This window comes from Tenrec ecaudatus, chromosome 2, assembly GCF_050624435.1.
Source record: "Tenrec ecaudatus isolate mTenEca1 chromosome 2, mTenEca1.hap1, whole genome shotgun sequence".
Taxonomy (NCBI): domain Eukaryota; kingdom Metazoa; phylum Chordata; class Mammalia; order Afrosoricida; family Tenrecidae; genus Tenrec; species Tenrec ecaudatus.
This window is the reverse complement of record NC_134531.1, coordinates 191,614,923-191,631,164: the sequence shown is the minus strand read 5'-3', so window position 1 is coordinate 191,631,164 and position 16,242 is coordinate 191,614,923. Positions and strand designations below refer to the sequence as shown.

The following is a 16,242-nucleotide window of genomic DNA, read 5'->3' as shown; positions in this document are numbered from 1 at the left end:
TTCATGTTGTGGTGACCCCCAAACCATAACATTATTTTCGTTGCTCCTTCATAATTGTAAATTTGCTACTGTTATGAATTTGGAGACATCTGTGAAAGGGTCGTTCGACCCACAGGTTGAGAACCACTGCTCTAAGATTTTGTGATGTGAATCAGGTGGTTTAGTATTTCTGAGGCTCCATTTCTTCACTTATGTGCCAAGATCTAAGGGTCAGAGATGGTTGATAAAGTCCCCGGCACAAGTTGTTGTTAGGTACCTTCGAGTTAGTTCCAACTCATGGCAACCCTGTGTACAAAGAGAACAAGACACTCCAGTCTGGTATCATCCCCAGAATCCTTGCTATGCTTGAGCCATCTGATTCAGAGTGTCCCTCTTTTTTACTGCCTACACATGAGGTCTACTCCAGGGGCTGGTCTCTTATGTCCAAAGTACATGAGATGGGGTCTTGCCACCACCCTTGCCTCATAGAAGCAGTCTAGCTATACTTCTTCCAAGACAGATTTGTTCTCTCTTCTGGCAGTCCACAGTATATTTCAGTATTCTTCACAAACACCACAGTTCAAAGGTATCAATTCTCCTCAGTCTTCCTTATTCATTGTCCAGGGTTTTTTTTGCATGCATATGAGATTATTGAAAATACCATGACTTGAGAAAGATGTCCTTAGTCCTTTAGGTGACATTTTTGCTTTTGAACACTTTAAAGTGGTCTTTTACAGCAGATTTGTCTACTGTTGCGTCTACAGGTGTTGATTGTGGATTCAAGTAAAATGAAGTCCTTGGTAACTTCAGACTTTTATCCATTTATTGTGATGATGATTTTGACCCACTTGTGAGGATGCTTGCTTCCCTTATGTTGGTTAAGGTATAATGTATACTGAAGGCCATAGTCTTTGGTTTTTATCTGCTTCAAGGTCCTCTTTACTTTCAGCGAGCAAGGTCGTGTCATCTGCATACCACAGGTTGTTAATGCCCCCTCCAACCCAATACTGCCTTCTGTGTACAGTCCAGTTGTCCGCTGCTTTGCTCAGAGTACAGATTGGATGGGTGTGGTGCGTACATCCCTGAAGCACGCCTCTCCTGATCTGAAACCACACAGTATCTCATGGTTCTGTTTCTCTTGGTCTGTGTACAGAGCACAAGTATTCTGGAATTCCCATTTGTGGTAGTTAAGGTTTATTGTGCCAATCTGCCTGTAAATACATGTCGGGTTAATTGAAGGGTGGAGAGCTAACTGGCTCAGCGAGCCTTGCCTTTCTTGTCTGTTGTTCTCTGATGGTCAGACCAGTTGCGGCCACCTTAGGTAGTTCTCTGCGTCAGCTGGCAAGTCTCACTTCCTGTGAAACATCTCTCAGGAGAAGCCATGTGGACCTACCCTGATGCAGCCCTGGGTGCTGGAAAAGCCATGTGGAGACCCCTGGCAGCGCTGAGATGCTTACAAGCTCACTGATTCCACTTTCCTCCTGCATCCGGCGTCATTGTGTATGTTTTGTGAGTTAGAGGAGGACTTTGTAGATCGGTGTTGGATATATGGGCTAATGTTGGATTCATGGGCTTGGACTGGACTGGGTTGGGATGCTTAATGTATAATTACCCTTTATGTAAAACTCTCTCTTATGAACATATGAGTTTCTGTGGATTTGTTTCTCTAGTGTACCCAGACTAGCATACCGTTCCTTGCATTGTCATCCATTATTTGTTAAGGTCAACACACTTGAATGTCTTTGCCTAGTCAATAAAACACAGATAAGCATCGTTCCTCTGTTTTCAGCCAGGGTCTTACATAAATGATACACCTTATTCCGAAGAGTAGGTCCTTAGAAAGCAAGAACTCATTCTCTCTTGAATATATCGATCAATATGATTTAATTTGGCAAATATTTGTTACCATCTAATCTAAGTTTGCACTATGCTGTTGTTGAGGTTTAAAAACAGACAACAGAAAATCAAGACTCTCTGAATTTAGAAATTGCACAATGTAGCAGGGAGACTGACATGTAAAAGAATAACAGTAGAGATGTGCTAACTGTAATAGAAGTGTGCTTAGACCAGTGGTTCTTAACTTGTGGGTCGTGGCCCCTTTGGGGGTTGAATGACCCTTTTACAGGGGTCGCCTGATTTATAACTGTGGCAAAATGACAATGATGAAGTAGCAATGAAAAGAATTTTATGGTTGGGGGTTCACTACAACATGAACTATTATTAAAGGGTTGAGGCATTAGGAAGGTGAGAATCGCTGGGTTAGAGTATTAGAAGCAATTAATTCCTTTTCCAGTCTTGTCTATGGAGTGGTTTCCAAGTAATTCTTTTGGAGTTATACTTGGTGGTCAAGATAGAGGACAAATAGAGAAAGGCAGTGGGGAAACCCTTTCAGGATTCCCTAATCTGTGAGGGCCAACCTTTTAAGAACGGATGTCAGCATAGCACTTGATAAAATCTCTCATGAAGTCCTTAAGATGCAGAAATAAAATGGAAAAATATGGTCTACCTGATCGAATAGGAGGTGGAGTTGAGGTGGTTGTACAACTATGTACAGGATGTTCTCCTGCAGTACTTTTTCTTTGCTCATAAAATCTTTGGGTTTGAAGAAATAGATTGTTCCAACCTGTGCTTTAAGACATCTCTATGTATTAGTAGTTCTCATCCATCCTAATGCCGCGACCCTTTAATAGTCTTGTTGTGTTGAGCCCCAACTATAACATTATTTTTGTTGCTACTTTATAACTGTAATTTGATACTGTTATGAATTGGGTTACCCCTGTGAAAGGGTCATTCAACCCCCAAAGGGGTCATCACCCACAGGTTGAGAATCGCTGCTCTATATAATCTGGTTCCCCCCTCGCCCTTTTAATTTTTAATTTCACAAAATATACAGTGAGAAATCCATTTCCCTCCTATTCCATTCCCCAGGCTTCCCGTCATCTTCCCTAGAGACAGGCACTCTGTGCAGCTTGTCTGATCTTAGCTCTTGGCACTGTGCGCTACAGTCGTTTGGGTATGTGCTAACTGCCTTACTAAATTGACCTCCTTAAGAGCATGGACCCCTGCCTCATATTTTCCTGTACTGCCCCAAATCACTTGCACATTGAAGAGTCTCAATATTTGTTCCATTAATTTTACCAAGGATAGTTGGACCAGGGAGAGGAAGATGGGGTTTCGGGAACATGCCACAGTTTTATGTCCTCCTTTGCTGTAACCATTTTTCCCAGTAACATGGATGAAGATAAAGAAAGCATGCTTGTCATATCTGCAGACAACACAGAGCTTGAAAGGAGCACTAATAACATCAGAGGACAGGATCAATATTGTAAATGATCCCGAGGCCAGAATGTTCAGTTGAAATGTACAGAGACAAATATCAAATCCTGTGTTTGGGGTGGGGGTGTGTGTGAGAAGGATCCAGCTTAATTACTCAAATATAGAATTAAGGAGACTTGACTTGATAATAGATGATGCAATGGTGAGGTGCAATGGTGAGGTGCTTAGAGGCTAAGCAGAAAGAACGTTGACCCTATCGTCCGCTCTATGAGAAAAAGATGTGGCAGTCTGCTCCCAGAAAGCTTTAGTCTTGGACACTGTGAAAGTAGTTCTGCTGTGACCCCTAGTGCCCCTGTAAGTCGGAAATGACTCACTGATTTGGCATTGAGTAGGATCCTGAGAACATTTCACTTCAAAATAATTTGGTAGCAGAAGGGATGGATCCTAATTGACCTTAAGCTCAGTGTAAGCCAACAGCGTGCCACACTTGCCAATAAAGCCCACCCAAACTTGGCTGGTTGAGTAGAGTATGAGACTGGCTCTTGCTGCTGCTGTCGAAGCCTTCCTAGTATGTGGTTGACACACATACGCCGACCAAACCCATTGCCCTTGAGGCGATTCCTCCTCATAGCATCCCTAGAGGACAGGGGAGGGTTGCCTCTGTGGGCTTCTGATACCGTACCTCTTTACAGAACTGCTGACCGTGCAGTTAGCAGCCCAACACACAACCACTATGCCACACACATAGAAACTGACAAATTGTGATATGCCCCGAGGAAGTCTACCAGGATGATAAGATGTAAGTATAGGAATGAGACCGATCTAGAATTCATCCTAAGTTCCACTACTTACCAGTTCTGTTAGCTGTGAAGTCAGTCCTTGAGAGTTTGAAATGGTAGTGAAGGACCACTATAAGGATTAGAGGTTACATAGGCACTTAAAGGGTCCTGTAATCCAGGATTAGCTTAATGGCTAGATTTGAGTCTCTGTTTTGAAGATGGTTGCTTTGGTTGCCTTTTAGTGGGGCAGGCAACTGAGTAAACCTAAGATTGTCATACAACTTAAATGTTCAAATAACTGACATGTGGAAAGGAAAGTACATTTATTCCTATTCATATTATCCTTCATAAATATAGATTAAGGAACCCAGGTGGTATAGGGGTTAAATAAACCAAAAACCAAATTTCCTGCCATCGAGTCAATTCCAACTCAAAGCAACCCTATAGGAGAGAGTAGAACTGCTCCTGTGGGTCCTCTTTCTGCTGTGTAGCAGCTGCTGGTGGTTTCAAACTTCTGACCTTGCCATTTGCAACCCAGCATGTAACCCACTATGCCACCAGGCTCCTAGTACTTAAATTCTGGCTACTAAAAAAAGGTTGGTAGTTCAACCCCACTAGCAGCCCCGTGGGAGGAAGATGTGGCAGTCTGATTTCTGTAAAATTACAGCCTTGCGGTAATTCTACCCCAATTTATGTAGGCCTGCTATAAATTTAGATGGAATGCACTCGTTTCTTCTTACGGTTTAAATGCAAATGGAGCCAGATTTCTATTTCACAGTAGGATGGATTTCCACAGGAGGGAGCGGATTCCTCACTGAAAGGTGTGTCAAGTAATGTGATTACTTACGAAGTTGCATATAGGAGGCATTTCTTTTTTCTTTTTTTTTTCATGGCCTTACAGTGGTCTTTAATCTCTCACGGCATATAACAAGGAGAGGGTGTGTTTATACAAGGGGGTAGCCTCCCCAAAATGGAAATTTTTTTCCCAAAGCTATGAATTTTATTTTTTTACAAAACAATCTTATCACCTGCAAAGTACTCTATTATACTTAGTACATTTGTCACAGCTGTGACTCCATTCTTGGAAACATTTTTCAAACTCATCTGTTTGGATGGCTGATAGCATCTTCCCTGTGTTTTTCTTCACTTTTGCACCTCAAATTGCTGTCTTTTCATGCCCCTCTTCATTCGGGGAAACAAAAAGGAGTTGCCCGGAGTAAGGTAAGATGAGTCAGGTGTGTGGGGCAAGAGAAGCATGCTGTTTTTTGCCAGAAACTGGCACACTGAGATGGCTGCATGAGCAGATGAATTATGGTAGCAAAACCAGTATCCCATCTGCCACAAATCAGGGCCTTTTTGTCATACACTGTTATGCAATCTTTTCAGAACCTCTAAATAGAAAGCTTGATTAGCAGTCTGCCCTAGTGGAATGAATTCCAAATGCACAATCCCCTTACATTAAAAAAAACAAAAAGCAAATGAGCATTGTCTTGATCTTTGATTTCACTTGATGAGCTTTTGGAGGGCGAGGTGACAAGGATGTCTTCCACTGGCTTGATTGATGTGTGCTTTTGGAATGGTTAAGAATAGCACCAAGGAGGCATTTCTTTTGAATAGGATAGAAGGGTAGGTAAACTATAGCGAGCCATAGGCCCAGTGTAACCCAGCACTCAAAAAAACAACCCCAAACTCACTGCCATTGAGTCGATGCCTACTCATAGGACAGAGTAGACCAGCCCCTGTGAGTTCGCCAGACGGTAACGCTTTGCAGGAGTAGAAAACCCTGTCTTTCTTTCTTGGAGTGGCTGGTGGTTTCAAACTGCTGACTTGTTAGCAGCCCAATGAGTGACCACTACCCAGCACATTTTATTGGAACATAGCTATACCCATTTGTTTGTCTATCGTCTATGCTGCTTTCCTGCTATGCTGCAGAAGTTGCAGAGACCCAGCTGGCCTGCCAAACCTCAGGTAGCTATTCTCTGATCCCTGGACCTGAGAGATGCTTCTGTGAACTTTCTAAATTAGAATTAGTGAAAAAATACAAGTATTTCAATAATCAGGGTGAGGAAGGCATAAAGTCACAGAGTTTGAGGTGACCATAGTTATCTGGAAAGCATCTGATTAAATGACCCTTAAAGTCTTTTAAGAGCGCCCGAGTGGTGCACCTTCATTGTTAGGTTGCTAACCACAAAATTGGCACCCACCAGCTGCTCCATGGCAGAAAGATGAGATAATCTCATAGAGATCTACAGTCTTAGAAATGCTTAGAACAGTTCTTCTCTTTCCTATAGGGTTGTGTGACTCGATGGTAGTGGGTTAAGATCCTTAAGAGTCTGTTTTATAAACAGATGCCTTTTGGTGTGAAACAAAGTATCTGCATTCTACCTGAGCCAAAGCCATTAATAACACTAGAATTAGAATAGTGTAGTTTCAGGACAACGGACAGTGTAAGATGCAAAATAATAATACCAATGTGTAATTGATCAAGGATTCACGGGGGTGGGAGAGTGAGGGAGGGGGAAAAGAGGCACTTATCCCAAGGGCTCAAATAGAAAATGTTTTTGGAAATGATGATGGCAACATATATACAAATATGCTTGATACAACTGATGTATGGAATGTTGTAAGAGCCCCCAATAAAATGATGAAAAGGGAAAAAAAAGAATGTAGTCTCAGTATTGTGGGAAGAACCCGTTGTATTAGCCCTTCCAAGTCAAGATGTCCTCACTTGTAAATGGAACGTTTTGTGAGCGTTTGTAAAGATCAGAGGTGATGCTGGCACTCCGATGTGGCTGTCCTTGTTGTGTGTGTGCTTAGATCATTCATTGGTTGGTATGTCACATAGATTCTTGTTGGGGAAGTGTAAATCTCTCCCGTGAGTCCTGCGTATTGTGGTACTGCACAGAAACCTTCCTTAGTGTGGGCTGAGTCTTTAGATCTCTGGTTTAATAAATAAGAGGGAAGGGGGGATTATCTTGGGCGAGTGCGCAGAGTGGGGTGGGAGGTAGCATTTTAGTATGCATGTTACAGATGTTATGCTCTATACAGATTTCTCTCAGTGGAGTAGGATTTTAAACTTTATTTTGTCTTTTATACTCAAAGTCTGTTGCCAGCTAACAGTTCTTCTTTTGTTGTTGTGGTTGAAGTATTGACTCGGAGACAAAAAGAGGCCAAGAGCAAGAACGAGATTGACAAAGGGACTGCTGCCCAGACGTCTCCAGACACTGAAAAGTAAGTAGGGGTGCTGCGTTCATGGGCCTTGTTGTACAGACTGTTGCCTGGATGGGACAGAGACCAGCTCTTGCCTCAGCCTGTGTGTCTTTGGCCTGCCAATCACCTCGTTGCTTGGATGCCTGAATTTCTTTTACTTATTGCAGTTCATGTCAGTGCAGATGACTTCTGCATATTCTTTCTCAATACCCTTAAAAAGCAAAACAAAAAAACCCCCACTTCTGTTTTTAGATTTCTGTTTTCTTTGAGTTTAGAGTGGTGTTTGGTGCTTTGGGGAAGCAGTGTGCTATTTTGCGCTGTAATGATGGGGAAAGTGCACTGCAAAAAGCTAGGCAAAGCAGAAGATGTAGAAGGCTTCCTTGGGTCGTGGGTTGAGGGTCTCCCCAAAGTACAGACATTGCCAGCAATGCAGTAGAGCAGCTGGCCACTCGGTTAAAACCTTCCTCTTCGGAGCACAGATCTTAAGAGTCTTCCCCAGTCCAGGTTAGCAGAAGTGATCGCTTGCCCCTTGGAAATCCCCCTATAATTCGGACATTCTTCTAGCACTGGGTTTATAACATTGTACTTCAGGTTCTTTTGGTGATTTTTTTTTGGTGGTGGTGGGGGGGGGTAGGCATTTCTATCTCCCTGGTTAGCCTGTGAGCTATTTGAAGGCAGGTACTTGCCTTCATTCATGTTTGCATCTGCAGCATCTAATCAAATGTGCCCGAGATAGCAGTAGCAGTCGTAGCTGAGTGCCTAACATTATGTGCGAATCACTGTGCTGGGTGCTTTATAGCTTTCACAATAAGTCGATAAAGTGGCTCCTCTTTATTTTATTTAAATACATTTCTAAAAGAACAAATGAAGAAAAATTAAGCTTACCTGACTCCAAAACATTTGCTGTTTCCCCAGAGCTGCTGTCAGATGGGGGTTATTTATTAATGTTGGGCTTTTTCTTCATTTGTTGATAGATTTTGGCCTAGCTTTTCTCTTATGGCCAGGTTTTAAGCGCATTCTTCTAGGTAGGTATTTGAGAGACTCATTTCTCCCATAGAAGTACTTTCACAGAAATGCTTTCTCAGAGCTAATCCAAGTGTCTCTTGCTGTTATTGACCAGGGGTAATGGCTAGAAAGATGACTAGGGTGTCATGGAATGTGTGAGTGTATTTGTTTAAGCTTCTTAAAACTGAGATGATCTTATGAGTCACATAGAGCTGGGTCTTGAAAATTATTAAGTTATGTGGTCTTGGGGAGAATGGTTCCTTCCACATAGAGCTGCAGAATTAATTGAAAAATTGTGTTTTAAAGGGCATTACTCCAGTTGTTGGCACTGAGAAAATGTTTTAATAAATGCCCATTTTCTTCTCTCTCCCCTCCCCCAAGAATTCCATTTTCATTTGCTGCACAAGTACTTCTTACCTCATGGACACTATCACTTTCCTGTCGCAAAACTCTGCTTCCTGGTCGGTGCTGGACAGTTAGAAAAAGATAACAATAACGCTGTGTATGACATGAGTCAAGAGCCTGTGGCAGAGACACATGTTTTTCATAATTTCCTGGTTGATGTTGCAGGTTGTAGAATGAAGGAATTCAGTGCATAGACAGGCGTGATGTACCAATCAGGCTAGTCTCCCCGCCCTAGTAAAAATGCCATCTTGAGTTAATGCTCTTGGTGTTCCCTCGTCTGTCAAAATTTTAACTTCACTTTGAAAAAACTATTAGACTTAATTTCTGAAGAGTTTGACAGAATATGTTATGTCTGAAGAGCAATCAGTATTGTTTGCGATAGTTAGAAGAGCTGATTTCATTACCATCCTACTGCTGCAACAGCGGGGTATAAAGAAACAGCCAGGGAAAACCGCTAATCACTCAGGCCTTTTGATTGGCCATCCTGCTGAGTGAATCTTCATCCGTTGACGTGTCTCTGCCCCAGAATAACTTTGAGACGTAAAAACACAATTTGAAGACATATCCAGGAGCCCAGAGGCAACTCGAATCTTAAAACGGCTTTTTCTTCTTTCCTTCTGATTGCCTAGGAGTGAGAAGTGTTATCTCTGTAAATCCCTGGTCCCATTCAGAGAGTACCAGAGTCACGTAGACGCCTGCCTCCAGCTTGCCAGGGTTAGCCAAGGCAATGGGCCTTCAGGGAGTGGGAGCGCATACCCACCTGTGCAGGGGAATCGGCAGCCGCGGCTGAGGAGCACCAAGGTAAAGTACTTGAGACGCATTGTCAGGGAAGGCGGCCTAGCCCTCCTGCTCATTTCTCCTCAGTGTGAACAGGCCACTGTTATGGTTGGCCTTTGCCTCTCCTCTCTCGTCTTTCTCCTTCCCTCCCTACCTCCCTTCTTTCCTTCCTTCCTTCATCTTGAAGTTTGATACGTACTTTGGAAACTTGTTTTCTTTCACCTTAAAAAGTAGTACATTTCACTATAGAAGAATTGGAAATCTCAAGGAAAGTATAACCAGGCAAAGTCGGCATCCACAATTTTCTCAGAGATAGCAGCTTTGACGAGGTGGGCCTACTTCCTTCCAGTCTTTCCCCTCTACACGATCTAACAGTTTTCCCCCTGAATTCAAAGCAAAAACCAACCTTTAACATTGTCACATAAACACCTTCCCGAATTTAAACTATTGAAAAACATCCCTGTTATTGCTTGTTTTACACAGATAAGTACTTAATCATTCTCCTATTGTTGTGCATTTAGGTTCTTTCCAGCTCTTGTGCATTATAATAATGTGCCTGAAACCTTAATCAGTCTTTTTATTACTGATTATTTCTCCAGGATGGATTTTCTGAAATGGAAGTATTAGGGCAATGGGCATAAACATTTTAAAGACCTGAAAAGTACTGCTCAGTTACTTTTTAGAAAAGACATCCAAACCCTGCCCACACTACTAGGAACTTGGTTGAATTCTGCATATACTAAGCCTTGGTAGGGAACCATGGAGTCCAACCCATGGTCAGTGGACCTGCTGCCTGGGCCTAGTGACGAGCTGCTCCACCTTGAACCCGAAACCAAAAGGAGCCCATCTTGGCTTAGAGAGCACAGGTGGAGCAGCAGCTCCATATTCGGGGCTTTCTAATGTAGCGGAGCCCATGAAGATGGCACCAGAGAGAGAGGCCTCTTTGAAATGAGGTGATGTGGAATGGTAGCTTGGAGTGGGGCTTTTAGGTGCAGTGTGTGCCTCGGGCAGGACTCCCTGGGGAAGTGCCTGGAAGCTCAGGGTTTTGAGTGTCAGTCTCCAAGATCTGTCACAGGTCAAAAGGGGCTGCTATTTTTTGATAGGGTCTTAGTGAAGTTACAGGCCTGACCCGGCATCCAGTCTTGGGTTGATTTCCTTTATCACTACTTTCTTCTTACTCAAGGTCTCTCATGTACTAGAGTGGTCCCCCAACACCCCTTCTCTTCTGGAGACGTGTGATCTGGGCCAGAGAATTTGTAGTTTAGACTCCTTCTTCCATGTGGAAACCGTTTCTTCTGTTTTTCTTGGTCACAGGAAAAAGGACAGAATGAAGGACGACTCCTCAGTCTCTTGGAGCAGTGTGAGCACCTGCCTGCAGGTGAGGACCCCAGGACGTGTGTACTGGGCTTCTGCCGCAACCGTCAGGAGAAGGTAGTCACTGCCAGTTCTTTGGCTGGCTGCCAGAGTTGCGAGGCTGCACATTTGACCTAGCCAGCCAGCCTTTAAGACCTGATCTCTGTCCTCTCTCCCTAAGGAAGGTGATGGGAGTGGAGCACCCAATCTTATTCATCAGCTGTTTTGTTCCAGGCTTATTTTATAAAGCCTGGGACTATGACTGCCTAGTGAACTGAGGGAAACCATGTCCAGACCATAGTAGACAACACAAGCCGAAGTACACCTAAAGGAACTAGGGGTACAGAAGAGCAGACAGCGTCGCCTGCCACCTGCAACTTGGACCCAGCCCATGTTGCTGAGGGTCTATAGGCAGTAACCCTGGCTCTCTGTGCCCAGTATTTTGAAGAGTATTAAAGTAGATAGGTTAATAACGTTGTCAGACCTGTGTTTGAATTTTGGCTCTACCACTTAGCTTGTTCTTTGACCTTGCACAATTCACTTAACCTCTCCAAGGTTATGGAGCCCCTTCAATACCTAGAGTTAATGACACCTCAGATGGCAAGTAAAGCTCAAAACTAGTGCCCGACCTGGGCAGACTCTGATCATTATAGTTGCTGATGATTACTATTGTCATTAGTTGCTATTGTTAAAATTCACCAGATGCGGATGGAAAAAGAGCTTCCTCTTAAGCCTGGTGAGATTTGCTTGCCATCTAGCTGTAACAGTTCATTCCCACCAGGCAGATCTGTTGTGCCTTCTGATGACTGTAAACAGACAGCTTCTCGAGCCTCCCATCCTGCTGCCTTGAGATAAGCAGGTTGTGAATCTCTGCAGGTGGCAGATTTCCCTTGGAACTGCTTGCTCCCCAAGTCCAGATTTGAAGGAGATGTATCCAGTGGTTGTTCATTCAGTGTTCACCTCAGTACATTGCATGACAGCTGAGCCTGCTGGATGTGAATGTTCACATTCTATTGGTCTGGAAATTGGGGATCTGGTGAAAATCGGTGCCCAGACTATAGGAAGTGCATGATCAATGGGAAATGGTCACAGCTATCAATATTGTTACTTTTTTCCCCTCCTAACACAGATGCTGAGATAAAGACCACGTCTTCAAAAACAAGAGCCTTCAGGTGAATTGGGGTGTTTGTTGAAGGGCCGCTGTCAGCAGTTCTGCAGTGTGCGGCCTGGTCCTGTGTTCTGAGCGTATTGTGATAGTTGACCCATCCATAGGCATAACTGTGGAGCTGTGTGAACTCTGGAAAGCTTTGTGACCTCCTTATTAGCTGGGCTAAGAATGGATGATTAGTTCCATTCACTTACGGTATTCAAATAAGCAGAGCAAAAGCCGTGTGTTACTGCCCTTTCTTCCTCCCTGTCCCTACTCAACTCTGGTCTGATCTGGATTTCAGGCAGCTTGGGAATTTGGGTTTTAAATTTCATTCTTTCACTGCCTAACTGCCTGGGTTGAGGCGTGTGATTTAACCTTTGTCCCCAATGTCCTCATCTGTGACAGAGACGTGATAGTACTTATCTGGTTGCATTATTACACAGATGACAGGAACTAATCTATGTGAAAGCCCCTGGTCCAGTGTATGCTTGCTGCTTATTAATAGGTGTGTATTAAATCAGAATTTTCCTTTCTCCTGCAGGGTGCCCTCACCGGGGATGGAAGAAGCAGGCTGCAGCAGAGAGAGGCAGAGTTCCCTTGCACATCTCGACATAAATGACTCTCCCATCAAGTCTTTTGTTTCCATTTCAGAAGCCACTGATTGCTTAGTAGACTTCAAAAAGCAATTTACTGTCCGGCCAGGTAGCCGGGCACGGACCAAATCAGGCAGAGGAAGAAGAAGAAAATCCTAACTGTCTGGGGTCATTTGACAAAACCATTTGCCAAAGGGGTTGGCCATGTTCGTTAAGTTACAGTGGCCTCCAGTTCCTTGTTGAGCAAGTTTGGGCCATGCAGTTTTCACCACCAGCCCCTCAGCACCCTGGTTTTTATGTTTTCCTAGAGCTATACAGACAGCTGTGTATAGTGTTGTGTTTTCTAACAGTCTGTTTGAATTCACTTACAATTAACATTTAAATATATTTATGTTTATATGAAATCGTATTTCAGTAAGTTGGAGATTCATCTCTTAATTTTATCTCTGGGTTGCTGGGGTTCAGGAGTTGGGGATTGTTTAATTTTGGAGGTGGGTCTCAGACTCATAACTGACATGTTTCTGAATGAATCCATTACTGCTCTTTGCCCTACCCCTCTTCGTGGGGCGTGTAATAACGCCTTGCTCTGAACGCTACCTGGATACATGCGCAACCTTTCCCGGCATCATTCTGGAAGGTGCCAGCGGTGTCAACTCCTGCTGTTTATTCTGCTGTCCCTACAATTCACACTCACGTAACAACTCCTTGCTATTTTTGCCCAGTTAAGAATACTTGGCCAGAGAATAGGACCTTTGCCCTGGTAGTCTTCCCAGGAATTTGTAAGTCAACATTGTTATTAGTTCCTGTGCAATTATTTTTTCTTCCCAGATGAAGCCAAGTGGGGATGCCAGACTGAGTCATTTTTTTAAACCGAGATTGGTTTGCTCACTGCCAGAGGTCATAGCAACCACAGGCAGTCGATTCTATTTCAGCAGCATTACTATAGCAGTGCATATTCTGGACTTCCAGCGCAGAACAGAGACGTGGTCTGCCCGCAGTGCTGGGCAGACTCCAAAGAGAGAAGACAGTGGGTGGGAGAAGCCGCGACTGTGGCACACAGCCAAAGAAGCGTGTCTCTTGAGCTCGCTCTGGAGATGTTACGAATTTGAAGGCGCGCTGAAAGGCTCAGGGAGGTGGCTGCCGGGCACGAAGGTTCTTTGGACAGTCTAGACAAGGGCACTACTCAGACTCGCATGGCTTCTGACTTAGTCCAAACTTCCCCTTTCCTTTATTTTAAAATGAAAATGAGCTGGGATGGCAAACATACCAGAAACCTTGAAGCCAGTGTTTCCTGCTTAGAACCCTTGGCACGCAGGCTCTTTGAGTTAGAGGAGGGGAGATGGTGGATGGTGGGTGAGAGACCAACTATGGTGGCCCATGCCACATAAGTAGTAGCTGTTATTTTTTTGGTTTGCAAGTGCTGTGGTCTATGCAGTGTGTTTTCTTTTATTGAAACCCAGAACAGCCTGGGAAACCTGTATTTGGTGTAGTTCACTGCTGTTTTGGCCCTAATTTGATTTCAGGGGAACAGATGGTAATTGTGGGGAGAGAAATTAAAACCCACTGCCATCATGTCGATTCTGACTGATCGAGACTCTACAGGACAGGATAGAACTGCTCCTTAGGGTTTCTGAGACTACCAATTGTTAGAGGACTAGCCAGTGGGTCTGAACTGCTGACCTTGTGGTTAGCAGCCCAATGCTTAGTTCACCGTGTTGGCAGGGCTCCTTTGAGGTGGGGTGAGGGCACAAGAGGAAGGTGGTAGACGAGAGTGTCCCCTGGGACGATGGAGGGACATACAAACTAAGGGAAGGCTGATGGTCCTCGGCTTCAAAACAGCCCCCTGGACTAGGGAGACTAGGGGAGAGCTGCTCCATTTAACAAATTAGCCATACCTAGTTACGTCAGGTCTGCACCTGGACCTCAGGGTGCCAAAGATGAGCCCACCATTTAGGGGGAAGACAGATTCATGGATGATTTCAATAAGCTGCTGTAAATACAGCGATACACCAAACCTAGATAACTAGGGAGTCGGTAAGGCAGGACAGCACTCAGTGGGGGTTGGCAGGAGGGCTTGTCAAGGAAGGCTCCCTGGCTCATGGCTGAGCTGTAACTGGAATGATGAAAAAGATGAGGAGGCTGTTGAAGGCACAGCAGCCTTGTGACATCCTGAGTCTGAAGGGTGAACTCCTCACAGTGGTGGGCCTGGGCGCTGCTCCACAGGTGCGGTGGGTGTGGGTTCTAGCTGCTGCCCACCCTCACTCCAGGTGCAGCCTCTCCTCGTTCATTCTTCACTTCCTTTTGGACAGCTGGAGATGGACCCTGAGTGGCCATGATAGAGCTGGTCAGCCTCATCCTTCCCTTGTTGGTCAGTGGCCATCTGGTCTCAGGCGGGAACTGCTGGCATCTGCTATGCCTCTGCCCCAGCCAGGGCTGCCACAGCTGTTCACAGAGCTAGAGCCCAGGCCATCTCCCCTCCATGTGCCCGTCATGGACATTGTCTCTATGGACATAGGACTTCCAGAAGGGCCCAGCAGAGCCCTGGTGATGCTTGTCAGGGGCATCCCCTCACCCCAGCTCCTGGCTGTCAGCATCAATAATGCTGGACCTTCCACGTTTAGCTCCATATTTTCTCTTAACCAGATGACCAGGCTACATGGGCAACAGACTGCTCTGTCCATGCTCCCCCGACCATGACTGCTTTTCAGAGCCAGTATACCTGGCTGGTACCCAGTCAGCTTTGCAACAGGCCTGAGTCTAGTCTGCTTCTTGCCAAAATGGTCTAGTACCACCTCCCTGTCCTCCAGCCACGTGTCACAGGGAGGTCATTTGCTGCCTGGGTGGTCATGGGGTCCCAGTGATTTAGCCCAAGGTTGGAAAATGCCCACCAGCTTTCCCTGAAAAGAATATTGCCATGTTCCCTGCCATGATCTCAGCGGTGCCCCAAGGGACTGTGACACTCAGGAGAAAGCTGGTAGCTGACAGTTCTGCTGAGGATGAACTTGAGCCTGCCTTCCCCTTCCAACAGAGAAGGTGCCCATGGCCCCTTGCCTGCGGAGGAGGTGCTGGGCCACAAGGGTTGGGTGCACCTCCACCACATAGGCGTCACCTACATGTCCTCTTAGGCCCTCTGTGCTGCACCCGTGTCCGTCAAGGTGCACACTTTCAAGACCCTATGACCTTTCATGATGCTGTTCTCTTTGTCTGGCACCAGGTGGCCAACAGCTGCCTCTTCCTCCCAGGCTGGTGCTGCCCACGCATGGCTCTGCCTCATGCTTCCCAGCACTGGCTCACTGGAAATGCCCGTTTCTGACGAGGTGCCTCCCGCGGACGGCAGAAGAAATGCCCCCAGAACGGCTGAGGACCTTCTGGGACCTTGACTTGGCTCAGGGCTCCTACTTCCCCTGAGCATCTTGCTCAAGTCTGAACCACAGCAGTGCTTGCACTGGGTGCCTTGTAGGGCCCACTTGGAAGGAAGTGTGTGCCTTCCTGAATTCACTGGCCAGTGGTGGTGAGGAAGAGGGTGGGGCCTGGGTTTCTCTTTTGGGTACAAACCAGGGTCTTGGGGTTAGTCACCGAGAGAAGAGCTCAAGCCTGAAGACACTGACCAGGACCAGGGTAAGGTCTCACCCCCACCCCGCCACCTTGCCCCTCCTGCGTGGCCTGCGCTAGAGAAGTGGAGGCTAGAAAGGTCTGGGTGGTGGTGTCCTTCCTC

General features: G+C 45.4%; 1 protein-coding gene across 5 annotated transcripts in view; it reads left to right on the top strand.

Annotated features, from left to right (window-relative positions):
- The window catches only part of UIMC1 (ubiquitin interaction motif containing 1), a 106,878-nt gene extending 93,969 nt beyond the window's left edge, over positions 1-12,909 (top strand). For 4 of the 5 annotated variants that reach the window (XM_075542007.1, XM_075542008.1, XM_075542005.1 and 1 more), the window contains exons 11-15: positions 7,181-7,265; positions 9,284-9,455; positions 10,746-10,809; positions 11,914-11,956; positions 12,476-12,909. In XM_075542007.1, the coding sequence (XP_075398122.1) occupies positions 7,181-7,265; positions 9,284-9,455; positions 10,746-10,809; positions 11,914-11,956; positions 12,476-12,686 (575 nt within the window). In that variant the 3' untranslated portion in view covers positions 12,687-12,909. The remainder of the gene's footprint in view (positions 1-7,180; positions 7,266-9,283; positions 9,456-10,745; positions 10,810-11,913; positions 11,957-12,475) is intronic. The other variant, XM_075542009.1, reaches the window with a different exon arrangement.
- The last annotated feature ends 3,333 nt before the right edge of the window (positions 12,910-16,242 follow it).